This window comes from Nipponia nippon, unplaced genomic scaffold, assembly GCF_047370975.1.
Source record: "Nipponia nippon isolate SJK-2023a ecotype South Korea unplaced genomic scaffold, ASM4737097v1 scaffold_3, whole genome shotgun sequence".
In the NCBI taxonomy this organism is placed as follows: domain Eukaryota; kingdom Metazoa; phylum Chordata; class Aves; order Pelecaniformes; family Threskiornithidae; genus Nipponia; species Nipponia nippon.
The window spans coordinates 34,426,172-34,442,463 of record NW_028262347.1 but is presented as its reverse complement, the minus strand read 5'-3'; the positions used below and the strand labels follow the sequence as shown (position 1 = coordinate 34,442,463).

General features: G+C 43.9%; 1 protein-coding gene across 1 annotated transcript in view; it reads right to left on the bottom strand.

Moving 5' to 3' along the window:
- Positions 1-1,806, bottom strand: part of ANO6 (anoctamin 6) — a 79,957-nt gene extending 78,151 nt beyond the window's left edge. Inside the window, exon 1 of the mRNA XM_087765569.1 lies at positions 1,678-1,806. Within this exon, the coding sequence (XP_087621695.1) occupies positions 1,678-1,765 (88 nt within the window). The 5' untranslated portion in view covers positions 1,766-1,806. The remainder of the gene's footprint in view (positions 1-1,677) is intronic.
- Between the last annotated feature and the right edge of the window lie 14,486 nt (positions 1,807-16,292).

Here is a 16,292-nt window from a genome sequence, read left to right as displayed (position 1 = left end):
CATAGCATGTGTTTTCCCAAACTGCTGTATCCTGCAAGCAGAACGTGCAGTTCATGATTTGCTGGCTCTGGAAGCTGAGCTAACCCCAAATTTGATGGAGAGTCATGAGTAGGAACAATTTAGTTGTTCTCTGGGGTGAAGAATGGAAAGAAAAAGGCATGTGTTGATTAATACATTGCAGTGCTGATCCACCCTTTAATTCGGGGAGTGGAGTCAAACAATTCCTCTGCCTCTCTTCGCATGGAAAACTGAATTTGTCTTTGGACGATTACTGTAAAGCAAGGGATACTCCCACAGCATCTGAAACAAAGGCTAGTCATGTTGGAGGAAAGACATTCCCTGACACTGGGTGAGGCTCAAACTTTATACACTTTTGGAGTGAGCTAACTGAATAAACGAGGCAATTCTTAAGGTTTAGTATTTAGCGGCAACAAGAGTATCAGAGTGAGTTAATCTTGCTATAACTTCTTACAAATGCAGAAATTCAGCCCCCCATATTAAAAAATTATCAGAATTCTGCATTTCTCAGTAAAAACATTCACAACCTTCGGAACAATAATGATCAGGAACTCATTTGATAAAATGTATATATACAAATCTATCTTCTACTTGCTTGTCAAATTGACATTTGCTTGCATTCCTTGTTTGTTAGATCCCTTTTAACAAGTAGAAATAAAAGACTTCACAATATCCTGGGTACTGCAGCTGAAAACAGATTTTGAACTGAAGTAAATCTGTGTCTCTTTAGTGAAATGAATAGACCCCTTCAGTCTGAACCAGCTGAGCACCAACCCCTTTTGGGCTGTTTTCTGGAAATACTTCAATAGAATTCATTCCCACGGTAAATACAAATGTTATTGTCCTGGGCTGCTGCTGTTGGGACAAGACTAGCATACACTGTCTTTGAATTTAAAACTCGCTGGTCATTTTCCTGTCTGCATTTCTGGCAGACACAATATGAATTTTGTTCCAGCAAAATTACTATCTTTCTATGCTTTGCCAATTTTCTCCCTCATGTGGTTTTTTTTTTTTTTTTTGGAGGGGGGGTGATTTCCCCCCCTCCTTTCCTTGGCTGTCAAATTAAGGCAGGCAAGTCAGGCAGTACGGGGAGGGCTAGCTTGGCCCTTGAAGCTGATGCCAGCCCCACGGATCAGGCCCGGGGGACGCTGCAGGCTCGGGGGGTGCGGAGGCGATGGCATTCCTCGCATTTTCCAGGGGAGCAAGGCACCCTGGCACAGGCTGGGCCTGTGCTGGGAGCTCACTGCCACACCAGAGGTCTCCAGCATCGCGCTGACTGTGAAGTGCCATCTCACGCCTTTGCCTCCCAGGAGAGGGACACGGTAAAGTTTTCGGTGCTTCTCTGGAAACTGGCCGGTGCCGATGCCGTGACAGCGGGAGCGCAGCATCGCCGCTTCGTGAGGAAGCCCCACCGGGCACACTCCGCCAGCGCAGACAAAGAGACCACGGATTTTCCACGAGGAAATCATCAGAAGTTGTAGCAGGAGGAGGGGAGCTGCGGTGCAGGCGCCCTGCCCGCCAGCCCCCCGGGCCCCGGCCCGGTCACTGCCCGGGCCCGCCGCCAGCAGGTGCCCTCCCCACCCGCGACACCGGCTCCGCGGGGAACTTCCCCGGGCTGCAGCCCCCGCCGACCCACACCCGCGCCAGCCCCCTACTCACCGGTCTCCCCATCATCATCATCTTCCTCCTCCTCTCCCTCCTCCTCCCCCTCCAGATCCAGCAGCACATCTTGGTTCTCCACATTCATCTTCCTCCAGTTGCGGCCCCCGCGCCCGCTCTCCCGCCGCCGCCGCCGGGGAGGCGAGCCCGCCCCGAGCCCTCCCTGCCCCGGAGGCGGAGCGGCGGCGGCGGCGGGGCGGGGGCGGCGGGGGGGGGCGGGCGGGGCGGGGCGGGGCGGCCGCCGGCACCTTCCCGGCAGGGGGGGTCCGCCCTGGCCCGGGCAGGCTGGGCGCCAGGTCACGGCCGCCGGCGGCTGCCCGCCTCGCACGGCTCCTGCCTGACTCCGCGGAGCCCCAGGAGAGGTGGGCTCTAGGTGGGGTGCGGGACAGCGGCGAGGCAGCCCCTCGGTGTCACCTGCTGGCGTGCCGTTCGCTGGAGCCGTCGGAACGGGGAGAAGGCGCTTACTCGTCTTTACCCTGACCAACATCGTGCTCTGTAAGCAGGCACGTTTACCTACTCCATTAATAGCATCCTGAATGATTAAAAGGGGGCAGCTGGAAAAACGTTATATTAATCATTATACGTTGTATATAACATTACATTAATCATTGTGCATTTTGTTCCCTTGTTTGCAGTTGGCCGTGTCATACCATTCATATACGTGATCATATCACGCCATCAAACGCCATCGTAAAACTAATTAGGGAACAGTTTTTCTTAACAGGATCCAGGGTGAAGATTTTACAAAGATTTCTCTGGTTTCATCCATATGTTTACCTTTTGAAAACTGGGTCAGAAGTGAAACCCCTGGGTCTTTTTAAAATACGTCAGATTATGCACCCAAGCATTGAAGAGCTCACCATTTCTAAATACTTCTGAAAATGTGAAGCCCACATAGGTAAAAAACCCAAACCAGTAAGTAGTGGCAGAGTTATTTGAGGAAGGTAGCAGAAGTTGGAGGGAGAAGGCTCAAGGACTGAATAAACAGCCCATCTTTGGAGCTCTACTGATGTCTTCAACTCGGTTGACTGTTTCACAGGTGAGAGGTTGTCCTCATCTCCATCTTAGCCTGCAGATACAAACCAGGAGAATTTTGCAACACAGGGAATGCAGGATTGTCACTATGCAGAAATGCCGAGGGGGCAGAAGTACTCATAAAAAGGGATTTGAGCGCTCAGCAATATACCAATCTACTTACATGTATTGGTTCCAGGGGGAAAGTAAAGGTTCCTCAACGGGAAAGACATCTGGAGGGATGCCCGGAGAGGAATGGGACTGAGCTTGAATAGTGGGAAGAAATGGAAAAATGAATTGAAGAAATGGGGGAGTCCTGTTTGGGGAAAGGAGAAAAGAGCAAGATAAACTTTCTTTTTTTCCTGCGTAAAGAAATAAATACCTTATAAGTAATCTATTTTCAGTCTCTAGTTTATTGCTGGTGCCGAAATGGCCCACAAGACCCCGGATGTCTAAAGCGTACAGACAAGAATCTGGCCGAAAAGCCATTTGTCAGATAAGCTTGTCACTTGCTAATGTGGTTATCTGTTGTCAAGCAGCTGTGGGTTAGAGTCACAGCAGGGCCTGGCGTTAGAGTGAGTCTATGTGCAAGCACTTTCAGATAAAAATGAGTTGAGAAATTTAATTGGGATGTTTCGGAGCAACTATGCTTAGCAAAGACCCCCTCACACTGATCACTTGAAGAGAGAAGTGGTCTGCAAGGGCATACGTGAAATCATCAGAACAGAAACCACTTCTCTCAACCTTATTGATGCAGCACCGGCATTGGCAAATGAGTGTTATCAGCACCATCTGACACTGAGCATTTTTCTCACTCTGTTAGACAAGGAAAGTCACACAGAGCTGAACTGGAGCAGGAGGGCAATGCGATGGGGGGACACCCAGTAGGGGGTAATGATGCACAGTAAGCCATGTGTTTTCTTGTGTCCCAAGTCAGAAATCTGGTGTGCTGCCCTGTGACACAGCCAGTCTGCCGCTGACCATCTTAGCATGTACCTTCCTCACTGTCATGACCACTTGTCAGGTTTTGCACTTAGTGGAGGTTACAAGGAGAGAGTGAATTACACCACTCCGTGCCAGGAGCGTTTACTCCAGGCTGACTCAGCCGCAAACGCCGCATAGTTTTGATGTGTCTGGCAAACGGTTGCAGCAATACCTTTATATACCTGTACTGTATAATATTCAGCTGTCTTCCTTCCTTGTGGGTGCTCCCCAAAATGTGGTTCCGCTGGTGAGATCTTATTTCGTAAACGATGGGAGGAGAGCAGGGATTGTTACAGACAAGGTACAGCTTGGCTTAGGACTGTGACCTGAGATTTGCGCACCCTTGGGTACACACCAGGGGCACCGTTGTTACCTTGGTTACCTACTTCCCATTTTCACATTTCGTGAATGAAAATGTAATCAAAAAGCTGCAAAGTGCAAAAAAAAGATGTGTACAAAAGAGGAGCATTTCAAAACCAGGTTATACACAAAATGTGTTTTTATTGACCTGATCCTACTAAAAATACAGGTAGAGGATCTCCCTCTTCAGTCCTGCTCTCACCATAAGATTTCTCCCACAATTACAGAACATGAAGATTTTGTAGGCTTCATTCAGCCTTTAATACCTGAATGTTCAATTTCATAGATTACTTCAGAGCTGAGTTTTGCAGTTACCTGAAAAGGCAATGGGAGTACTGTGTCTAAAATTCCCATAAAACTTTTTGAAAATGCATAGCTATTTGTTTTTTAACTTTATACCTGATGCAAATATTTCCATGTGTACTTTTGGTAAAGCACCGAAACTTCAGAAGCTTGGTTTTGTTACTCCTGAAAAAACAGAGATTAAAAAAAAATAGCAAAGAAGAGGAAAATGCAACAGCACCACCCTGCTGCCATCTCTTTGTCAGACGGATAATAACAAAAGATCTGCTCAAAGAATTGCAGTTGTGTAACCTCTAGCCAACAAATAGAGTTTTTCAAAAGTCATCTGAAATGAAAAAGTTAGGCTAAAACAGATTCTTCCCCCCCAGTTCAAGCATGTCTGTTTTCAGTTTTATTGAAGAAGAATTAAAATATTTTAACATTCCTGTAGTGAGAAACAAGAGCAGAAGTCCATGGAGCCAGTGGAAAAATTGCTTCCATGAATAAGGGTTTCATAGCAACAATAACAACATAGGTCAGGAAGAGACTAAAAGAGATTGTTTAGTCCAGCGGTGACAAAACTTTGGCACAGGCACCAAGTCTCTATCTGACACGGATCTGGGCTGGCACCAGGGTGTCTGAGTCAGAGGGCCTTTGGCAATAAATCTGGTGCTGAGCATCAGAAATGCGCTGTCGATCACTGATTTGGTCCAGCCCCCAGCAGTAAGACAGTGTCCAGACATTGGTGACAAATATTTGCCGGTCATGTGCATCACAGTCTCCGGTGAGGAGTCTGTGAGGTGTCCAGGTAAGCTCTTGCCAGGGTTTCACTCTTGTCAATACTCAGCCAAAATCATTTTGCAGCAATTGAAGCTGTTTTCTTGTCCTTCTCTTAGCATCCATGGGAACAGCTGGTTGTTGTCCTCTTAATAATAACGTATTACATATGGAAAACTATCACCTTAATTGCTCTGAAGCTTTTCACACCCAGACTACACAAACCCAGGTCTTTCAGCCTTCTAGCATGTATCGCTATCTGTGCTTTCCTCTCTGCTAAGACGTTAGCGTAAAAAACTCAGTGTGAGACTCTATGGAAGGAGAAGGTGATACTATTTTACAAAATCTCTAAGTACGTTGGCTTTACCCACTCACAGTCATTTTCTCAAAGATTTAATTCACTCACTCACACTCTCACACCCACATACTTAGAAGAACCAAGATGTAAGTGTTCAGGTGGTCTGGCCAGGGTCACTTGTGTCCAACACAGTGGACAAGGGGGCCATGGAGTCTCCATCCTTGGAGATATTCAAAAGCCATCTGGACACAGTCCCGGGCAAACAGCTCTAGGTGGCCCTGCTTGAGCAGGGGAGTTGGACCAGATGACCTCCAGAGGTGTTTTCCAACCTCAACCATTCTGTGATTCTGTGAAGGGACATCAGGTATCAGATCCTCATCACGTCGGTTAAGCAATGACAAACTAATTTTTTGACAGGTCTTTTGTACTCAAGACCCAAAAATCACTATGGCATGATTCTTTTGCATCAGAATTTTGCTTACTTCCACCTCCATAAATTTTAGGCAAGTCTGCTCCAAGTTCCTTAACGCCATAGTCTGTATTCTAGCTGGGCTGAAAGGAAAAGGAATGGCATATGTGATGTGTTGTTACCATTGCCTAGCCCTTTATTTTAAGGTACAGCACCCCACAACAAATACTGTATTTCAGGTAAGAGCTCACCCACAGTGAATACGATTGCTGTACCATTTTGAATGTGATGCTCCTTCTAACATCTCCCAGAGTGACAATTACTTTTTTTTGCACCAGTTGTCAACTCATATTTCTCTTGCACTCTGCAATAAGTCTTAGATTAATTTCTGCAGCTGAGTTCTTTGTCAGGCTATTTCCCATTTTGTATTTCTGTAGTTGATTTTCTGCTCCAAAGTGGACATATTTGTCCTTGTTTCTATTGTATTTCCTCGTTTGATCAACTCTTTCTCATTTGTCAAGATAATTTTGAATTCAAATGTTGTCTTTCACAGTGCTTGCAAACTGCTGGGGAACAAAATCCATAATGCTTCAACCATGGTCCTGGTAGAATAAAGACCATGAGCATCAAGAAAGCAGACAGTAAATGTGGAGGACTGGTAGCAGTTAAAAAAAAAACAAACTTAGAGGGAAAGAGTTTTGTGGGAAAGCTATCAGTTATTGAAAGATACTGTATTAAGGCCGCTACAGCAAATTGTATCAGTGCAGACAAAATTTGAGAAGAATAGCAGGAGACAAGTATCACTGTGTGAGGAATTCTTTAAGGATATGAAGGTTGGAGTGGTCCATTGCTGTGGGATTCATTGCAGAGTGGAGAACATAGCTGTCTTTCTCTTCTGCATTCTTAGGTGGAATGAAAGAAGTAATTATCCCAGAGACCAAACAAAGTCTATTCACATTTCATAAAACATTAGACTTTTTAATAACTGCTGGGATATTGTGCCTTTGTGTCTGAAAGCAGGTGAATTTTAAAGCATTACTGAAAGAGTTTGAAACTCAGTAACAGAAAAGAGACCATTTGAAATGCTCTATTAGATAGCCTGCAAAGCCCCTGTTCTAATGGAGAAACAAAATCAGAGAGAAAATAAAAGCAAATAAAATGGTCACTCACCACCAGAAATCCCTTAAGTGCACCAAATTATTCAGAAATTTGCTGCATTAAAAGTCAGTAAAAGAAAATGCAGGAGAATGTACTTCCAGTTCACCAAACCATATATTTTTCATGGTACTGTTAAACTGGTGCTTACAATCTCTTCAAGACTAGAGAAAAATGACTGTGAGGAGTTTGGAGTTCATTTTGTTTCACCAAGCTCTTGTGTTTATTTCAGTATGACTCACAGATAGGGAGAGCAGTGAAGCATTAAGGGAAATTAAAATTACCCCAAACCTGTACAGCTCTAGTATTTTTCTTTTACTTTGGTCATGTTTCCAATTGTATGTAATCTTCCCAGATTTCTTAATTCTCACTCTTGCATGCAGCCTCCAGTCTGAGATGACGACTTCAGTCTCTTTTGCCCTCTATTGAAGTGAATTGGTAATAACAATTGCCAATAAAATGTGAGCTACAATATATAAAAGAGGATATAAATAATTGATCTCAGACCAGTGGCGTGTGTAATTACTTTATATAGAAGCCTCATAAGTGCTGCCAAGTCTTCTGCTGGCTCCTACCTATGTGTTCATTTTACCTTCTTGCACTAGCTGTCCTTAGTATGGGATGTAGACATGGTAATTATATGGAAAACTTTTTGTCTAATATTTTTAATGTGTTTAATACAAAGCTTTTAATTCTTAGGAAAGGTCTATACATCGCCAATGTATATCTAAGAATAATAGACTCAGAGTTCAAATAGTTTTATTTTTCTAACACAAACGTTTGAACTCAAATGGTTCAGAATATTTAAATTTTGGGGAGTTAATGGGGTTATTTCACCAGGTAAATTACAAACAATCACATACAATTCTTTCATTTGCAATGTGCTATACTAGTTTTACGATACTTTAATTGTACTTATAAAAAAGCAATTTAGTCCCATATCTGCCTGGATATGCCTAAGTCACAGGAAATGACTGTAGCAAATCTTACTCATTCTTCAAGAAAGAGCATGTTCTCAGTTATCCTGCCTTACCCTGCAAGGGAACAGTAAACTACAAATGTGACTATAGGTAGGTGGTATGGAAGGCAAAGTCATCCGCATGGCTTAGTTAGTTCGGGTATGGTACCTTATTAACATGACTAGTCCTTCCAAAGCCAGTGCTAGTACCTCTGTGTGTTGCTGCCCTTTGCATGGGGATATACCAAGCTGCTCAGAATTGGCCGCGGTATCTGGGCATCATGTTCAACTGATGGAGAAGGTATGTCCCACACTTGTGAGACTGCAAACAGATTTTGTCTTAGTGCTCTGAGAAGATGCAAAAGCTACATTTAGTACTGACCTGAACCCCATGGAAACTGTTAAACTAATTTGAGTAGTGTAGTGCAGCATTAGCGTGTCCAACTGCAGGTACAGTCTGGATGGGAAAGTAAAGCAGAGGAGTACACACAACCCCATCGTGTAACTGAGTGTTCAGACTACACTGGGCAGTGCTATCAGTGGGATATATATTCTCGGAGTAAAAACCTGAACTTACCTTGTGACAAATATGCATATGGGAGTTGATCGATGATAAGGTTGGAAGGGGTTGTCTTGGCACAGTCAGACTAACTCATGCGGGTTACATCCCCTCCCCTCATTGTCACCATATCCCCTTACTGTGTTGGTGGTAAGCAAAGTGCTTTCAGTGACTGCTGTCGTACATCTCCCCCACCACTTGCAAGCACAGGTTTTCCATTAAAAGTTGAAGAGAGGGGAAGAAAGAGGAATTCTGAAATCAATCCCACAATTAGGTAAGTGAAGGCTTAATGTCAAAATACTTCACAGCACTTTTAAGGATAATTTGGTTCTATCCTGTGGCCGTGAAACAATCTTAAAATAACTTGTCAATAACTGTATCCTGCAGGGATAGAATAGGACTTTCTGGCTTTAATGAAAAACTTGGCCATCAAGCTTCATAAGGCTTTACTAATAGCTGAAAGCGTGAATATAAATGCACAAGAAAACACTTAGCAACAGTTTCATTCATGTTTGCGATTTTGATACTCAGCAGTTCCTCCCGACAGCTACAGGGAAGCTGCAAATTCCTTTGGCTCCTTCTCTTCCAGCAAAAAGGAAACCGTTTGCTGCTGTTTCCGGATTAGACTTATTATATCAGGATGGGTAGCTCTCCTGCTGGGTCTGGTCTTAATTTGCAACAGTCCCTCATCTAATCTTCAGTAACATCCCTGTTGCTGGGTTGTTCCGCTGTTAGACGCTATGTCTGTACTTGCTTGTGGTCATGTAACTGGTGTACATCAGTAGACTCCACAATTCATGATGTGAGCGCGCTCTGTGACAGGCTTTAATGCTTGCGCAGAGTTGGAGGAGCACATGTGTCTGTGTGTATCAACTTCTCTTCCTCTCTGCTGCGAAAGGAAACGGTCTTGTCACCAGTCCTTCCTCCTCCTCCACTCCGTTGTGCCGTGTTGCACCTCACTGTATTTCAACTTTACTCCAAGAAGGAATTATGCTGACAGAGAGATAAGGAGAGTCCTGGTCCTCCTGTAAGATGTGGAAGGAGGGGTTCTGCTGTATGCTAGTTTGGAGCCCCAGGAGGAATACCGATGTGCTCTGCAAAGTCTTTTTATTGCACTTGAAAGAGAAATTGATCCTTTTTCACATATCTTCCATGTCTTGCAAAATGCAAGATAGAAAACCATTCTTATTTACTACTATGAAGCATTAAATATATATATCTACAGATTGTGAGAATTTCCTAACCTCAAGGTATGAGTTGGTTTTAAGCAGCTTCTTTTTTCTCTCCCTGTGTCATTTTGCTCTTTTATTTTCTATCAAAAGCGAGCTTATATGAGCCTTAAGATGTCAGTTGGATAAGACCCATATCAGTCACCAGATAGAAGCAGGAAAGGAAACAGATAGATGTGCTGGGACCACAGACTGAGTTACCCATCCTTTGCCGTCTGTTTGACACCTACGGTGATTTTAAAAAGTGAGGAGTTTGCTCTGTTTGTCTCTGTGGCTGCGGCCTCCTCAGCGCAGGCTGCTGCGTCGCCAGGAATGTGGATGCTTTCTGCTGCTCGGGATCCTGTTTTGTTACCGCTTCCTCCTTCAGCCACTTGCCAGAAAATCACCTTGGAAACCCAGACACCAGTTTCCATGGTCACTTGGAGGAGCATATGTTTCCTTCCATTGCATTGGGTATTAGGAGGAGGAAACCCACAAGCTTTTTTTGCCAGAGTAAGTTCGGTGGGATTGGACTCAAAGAGCTGCATCCTGACCTTATTTCCTTCATCAAATCCCCAGCGGAACCAGCAGAGCTGCAGAGTGTAAACAAGGGCAGAATGTGGCTTTACGTGAACGTGCTCACAACTGAGCTGTGAAATGACGTCTTAAAAACAACTTGCCTCTGACTTATTACCAACCCAGAGAAACTGAAGAGTGAGATAAACAGGAATAAAACGGAATCTTGTTCTCCCCCAAATGCAGGCACATAAAATTCCTTGAACAAGAAATAAAAATCTTTGAAAGCACTCACCTGATGGTTGAGGTGAAAACCAGCAGTAGCTGGTCAGACTAAAGGTATGACTGTGCCAGTATCCTGTGCTCAGAAATGGCCTGGGGCTGGTTGTGGAAAAAAGTGCGAGAAATAACCCAAGTGTTTTTCCTGACTCCTAGGTTCCTGAAATCAGCTAGTTGGGTTCAAGCACTGTAGGATCAAAGGCTAACCATGCAGATGAGGAACTAGTTGACTTCCTTTAAGGAAAAACAGAAATGTTCCCCAGGCTGGTGTGTGAAGACCTGAGTCTCCTCTCCGCTGTGACCACACAGGCTGCAGCAGAAACATCCGCACAATCAGGTATTGTATTCAGGCCAGGGGAAATACAGCAAATACATAATGCTCTTCTATGGCTTGCACTTTTCCAGGTAAAGGTTGTCACCATTCCCCTTCCATTTCAAAGCTAGTTTCCTTCTGAAAGGTGCTACACCCATCTAGTTCCTTGCAGAAACAAGGTGCCTAACCACAGGGTCCAGGATGCTGATGAACTGGTAGATCACAAAGTGATCAAGGCCATACTGTGATCCTGTGGAGTACCAGAAGATCTATTTAACACTTTGCAGCAGTTTTCCAGATCTGCAATTTGAAGCCATGGTGATTGCTTTGTGAATGGTAACTCTGCTTGTTGCAATTGGAAATTAATGTTTCAAAGCAAGAAATCTTCCTCCCCATTTACAGATGTGACCAGTCTCAAACGTGGGTCCAAGACGCCAAATTACTACAGCTCCTGCTTCTTCATTGTTACTTTTCCTAACCTTCCATTCTGAAGGAAAATTATTAGGAAAACAGTAAATCCAAAGTCAAATATCACAAGAATATTTTCTGTTAAATTCGATGTTTCAGAATGGGGATGTGAGTGGAGACACATCACTGCCAATGCACAGAAGGGTGTGAACAGATTTGAGCTTATTTTGCCCAAGCTATGAGCTAACTAGATGCCAGCCAGCCAGTCCAGAAGCTACATAAACATGGTAGCATGCCTGATGTGTTGCCATCTCTCGCTAAGCCAATATGCCCTTGCAACTGAAAATAGCCCTGCATATTATTTCCCACATTACTGAAGTATGCAGAAATGAAATTATACGATTTCTGTGGGCCTTTCAAAACCAGTTTAAAGAGAATCAGTTCAGTAAATTCAGGTTGTTTGGGGCACACTTCGTCCATGCTGGATAGCCCATTAAATCGCGCTAACTCTGACAGCAGCACATTCGGGGAAGCTACTGTTGAACGATCGGTCGGTTCCCTGTTAAGTGATATCCCCTCAGAACACCCGGGATGCTTTCACTGTATTTGTATTGCCATCAGCAGCTTTGATTCCCCTGAAAGCAGCTGATGGTTTTCAGTAACCACAGCTCAAGTGAAGAGTTCACCTCTGCATTGATCAATTTTGTGCATACCCTGCAGAGTCATGTATAGAGTTACAGCCTTTTGCTGCTAACAAGCGAGAAGAAAATCAACTCTGCTTATATTAACTTGCAAGTTCGTTTCAGAAACATCTATCCGCACCTTCACTGCCTACTTATTTGCAATTTCACCACCATATTTTTGTATCGCATCAATTAGGAAGTTGAGTTTCTAAACAGATACCGTAAATTCTGTGGAAATACTGCAGCACAGCCTTCATCTTACCATGGGCAGGGTGCAATGAGAATTGGACCCTTCCCTACACCTCAAGACCCCCCAAGAGGTTGTGTTCACTTTTAATGATTTTTTTTGTTGGCCATACACTCCAATTGGCCTGTACGTGAACTGTTCCAGCAAAGTCTAATATTGGGCCTGGTTCACTAACCTTTATTTACTTCTTTGCTAGGAGATTACCTTCTTTCTAGTTATCCATGCCTAAACTGCAAACATCAGTTTCTCTTAACCTACCTCCCTTAACTAGACAAGACTAATATTAATTCTGTTAATTTCTGCTAAAACTGTTTTAAATAATTCATTATTTTCTGGTGCAGTTCTTTAAGCAGGAGCAACTTGGCTTGGCTGTAGGAATGTGGCATGTCAAACTATTTGTCACTCTTTCTAAAATGACATTAAAAATAATTAAACAACATGAAAGGGCTGTGATATTAATTGCGGAGAATTCAGGAAATGCCAAAATGCTGGCTGTCTGCACATCCTTGGTGGCTTTCCCCAGTGTATGTACTTTAGTTTGCACTCCATCAAACAGCATCATGTTACTTTTTTCCCGTAAGTCTTATGGGAAAAAAAAAGCAACCACAACAACAACAACAACAACAATAATAATAATAATAATAGTAACAATAACAACAACATAATTACACATAATTATTAGGTGGACAAAAAGGTCCACATAATAACTAGTGCTCAGGAATGGAGCCTTAGCTAGCTAAAATAAGATAATATTAGAGCACTGCCATGGGAAGCCTTATGAATAAGTGCTTGTGACAGAGTTACTTCAGAGAAGGAGTGTCAGAGCAGAGCCCATAGAAAGATTAGTTGAACACAGCCCTGCACATGGACCATGGTAGATGCAGGATAACATGGTTAAAGCAAAACACCAAACAGTTTCTTCTCCGCGTGGGTCCCACGTTCTGCTCGATGGGTGAAGCAAGGGTCCTGTGGTGAAAATAGTATTTTATAATGTAACTGCAGTTAGTGTCAAGATGTAAGTTGCAAAAGCCTTTTCTAACTTGGAGATCCCTGACCTTACAACTTCTCAGTCTTTTCAACAGCAGTCTGTGTGTAATACAAACCAGTTTAAATTGTCCATACAGCATTTACATAATTTACAACAGAGAAAGAAACTTCTATAAAATAATTTCCCTGCTTGTTTTTGGAAGTAAGTGATGGATCTCTGCCACTGAAATGCCACAGAATATATTGTATCCAGCTTTATTCTCAGTCAATGAATATAAATATCTTGCTCCATGCTGGACTCGGTTGCGTCTGCATGGTGATTTTTCTGCTTCCAAATGTGACCAGCAGCTCTTGAAAAGTCTCATCAACAATGTCCACATACTGCAGCTATCTGCGGATGCAGCACTGCTAAGTTTCCTCACATTTGCCAACACATGTTTATGTTTTGATGGTTGGTAAGACCTGTTTAACACAAGGTCGCACATTAGAGAAGGAAGTCGTGGCATTTTAGCTAGGCACATGGACCAGCAGTGGGCTGCCTTGGCAGTGACCTACCTTTTGCGTTTGCAGCAAGAAGCTCCTGCTGAGCCTCCCCACAGTCTCCAGTCCATCTCACCACAGATAAAATGGATTTTGATTCATTTTCTGGGCTTGATTTAAGACACAGGAGGTTGTACAAGCCAGAAAGAAAACTCCCCATTGCTCTAGTCTGGAGGGCTGTGAACTGCACTCCAATATTTCAGGGAGGAGATGAGGATTTTAAAACTTCCCACCCCATTCCTGGGGAATGTTGGAATCCATCCATCTCTCTGTTAAGAGGGGTAGAGGAGGGGGGCAGCCCTTGGTGGGGCTCACATCTACGCTGGTGTGAGGGAAATCAGGTCCCTTTTCATCCCTTCCGTGCATGTCTCTCTGCTTAGGGCCCTGGAGATCCTTCACATGTTTGTGGTGCTTCTGGCCTTGGAGATACACCTCTGCCAGTCCCACAAAGGGCCCTAAACGTGCTTTTTCCCAGATGTTTCTGTGTGTGGCCTTCCAGGGATAAGGAACAGTGATGCTCTGTGACATGCAAGAGACAACAGAGTGTGCTGTCACATTAAGGGACATCAGACAGCACTGCTCTTCAAAACTACAGTCAGACATACAGGTTGTGAGCTGAGACTGATGGGTAGGCTGATGGCGGAAGGAGCCCAGTGTAAGACAAGAGTCTCCTGTGGTCATGAGGGGAAGAAACTGAGGTGCTGAGCTACCCCCAGCTATATGCCTGGAACTGCCAGACCGGCTGTAATGTCTGCCTTGCAGTAACACAATACAGTATTTTGGCCTGGTTTTATATTTCTTTTTGTTGAAGAAGAACATTTCTGACTCTATAGTCCGAACTTTCAACTTTGATATATCCAATTAGTGCAAGAAGTTTTCTCTAGGAACCTCAGCCTTTTGTAAAGGTCAGATCTCAAAGTCAGTATTTCATTCTGAAAGATGGTTTCAGTGAGGTTTAGGGTGCATTAGGCTAGGGCTTGGACAAAATCTCCTTGTAGCTGTTGGTCGTAACAGCTGTTTTTCATTCAGAATAAAATGTAAGAAACAGTAAAGCTCCTTCATGGAATTAGGTAGCTGAAACAAAAAGAGCTATTGCCAAGAACATAGCAATATACACTATTGTAAGGATCCCAGATAAAAGAGAAGGTTTTCTTTGGGCTGAATACAAACGCAGGGGTGTGGGCACTGTTTGATGGAGCTAGGCGTGAAGAGAAGCAGCAAAACTATCACAGGCTGACATGGAACATCAGAAAAGCAAGGAGATCACCGGAGCAAGTATTAGGCATGTGGCTTCATAAAAAGTCTGTAGCCAGAGATGTCTTTCCGTGAGAGCTCTGCTGAAAGAATTTTGAAATTGAGAAGAAAGTGCTTGCCCTTTTTTGATAATTTTGTTTTTAGTCTTTGTACGTAAAGAGGAAATAAGTCAGAAAAAGATCTGACGTCAACATCAGTTTTTCTTCCTGAAGGAAACTTCCAGTAAGACTCCAAACACTGAATAGCAGTTTGTATCCAAAAAGGAAAAGCATCTCTCCCCAGAATCTTGCCATCATTCCAGCAGGCTGGGGCAGCCACAGTCCTGCCAGGCAGAGGGGAATTCAATTGTAACCATTTAAAAATATTGCAACCATTTAAAAAAATGTAAAAATTGTGGGGGGGGAAAAAAAAAGTAAAAAAATTAAATTGTAACTATTTAAACAAAATGTGAAACTCCTTCAATGTACCGTGCCATGAATAAGTAATAGGACAGTAACAAGGGCAACAGATAAATATCATTATAGCCCCTGCTAGTTTTGTACCTCAGCTAGAACAACTCCACCTCTCCTTCCCTACTTTCACACCGAGCTAGGAGAGATCAAGCGGGCAGTGGTAGCACCTCTCCATGGAGACCTGCTGTGCCCAGCCAGCAGGAGCAGGGTGTCTTGCCCAGGAGCTCCTACCTCGGTAAGCCTGGAGGAACCTCCCTCTGCCCCTCACTGTAATGCTGTTTCCAGACTAACTTGCTTCGAGTAGCACTTGGAGCCTTGAATGCCAGGAATAGTTTTTTTCTGGTCCCACAAGGAGCTATAGTGGGTCATGGAAGCACCACGGAAGGCCAGCCACTAGGTCTAACTGAGTTTGAGCATTTAGATTCACCTTCTTTGGTGGGTTTCTCGCCTGTACAGTAGCTTGGGCTTCCTTGAGGAAAGTTTCTTCCTACATAATCTGCAAAGCTTCCTCATAGCTTCCTCAGATGAGAAAAAATCTTCCTTTCCTGTGAGGTCAAAGGGCCAGCACCCGTGGAGCATCCTTTTGACTCAATTGGCCAAAGTTTAAAGAGACTCCATACACTACAATGTATAAAAAAGGAACGGGTGGTTGTAGCAGGCGGCCTTCAGGGGATTGTGCAGACAAAATGAGTCACCAAGGGAAACTCTGTATTAAAGCGAAAGTAGGTAGGAAGCTCGAGCCTGGAAGCGCAGACTAGCCGCAGCTCCTGTGAAGTTTGTTTGTGCATTCGTTAGCTTGAGCCTTGTGGGACTAGTTAGTTCTTTAGTGAATTTCCATTTCCTAAAGGTCTTTGAAACTTTCTGTAGTTGCGCTCATCCCTGAAAATTCAGGCTAGGCTTAATATTTAAAATGCGTTTATCATTTTTGAAGT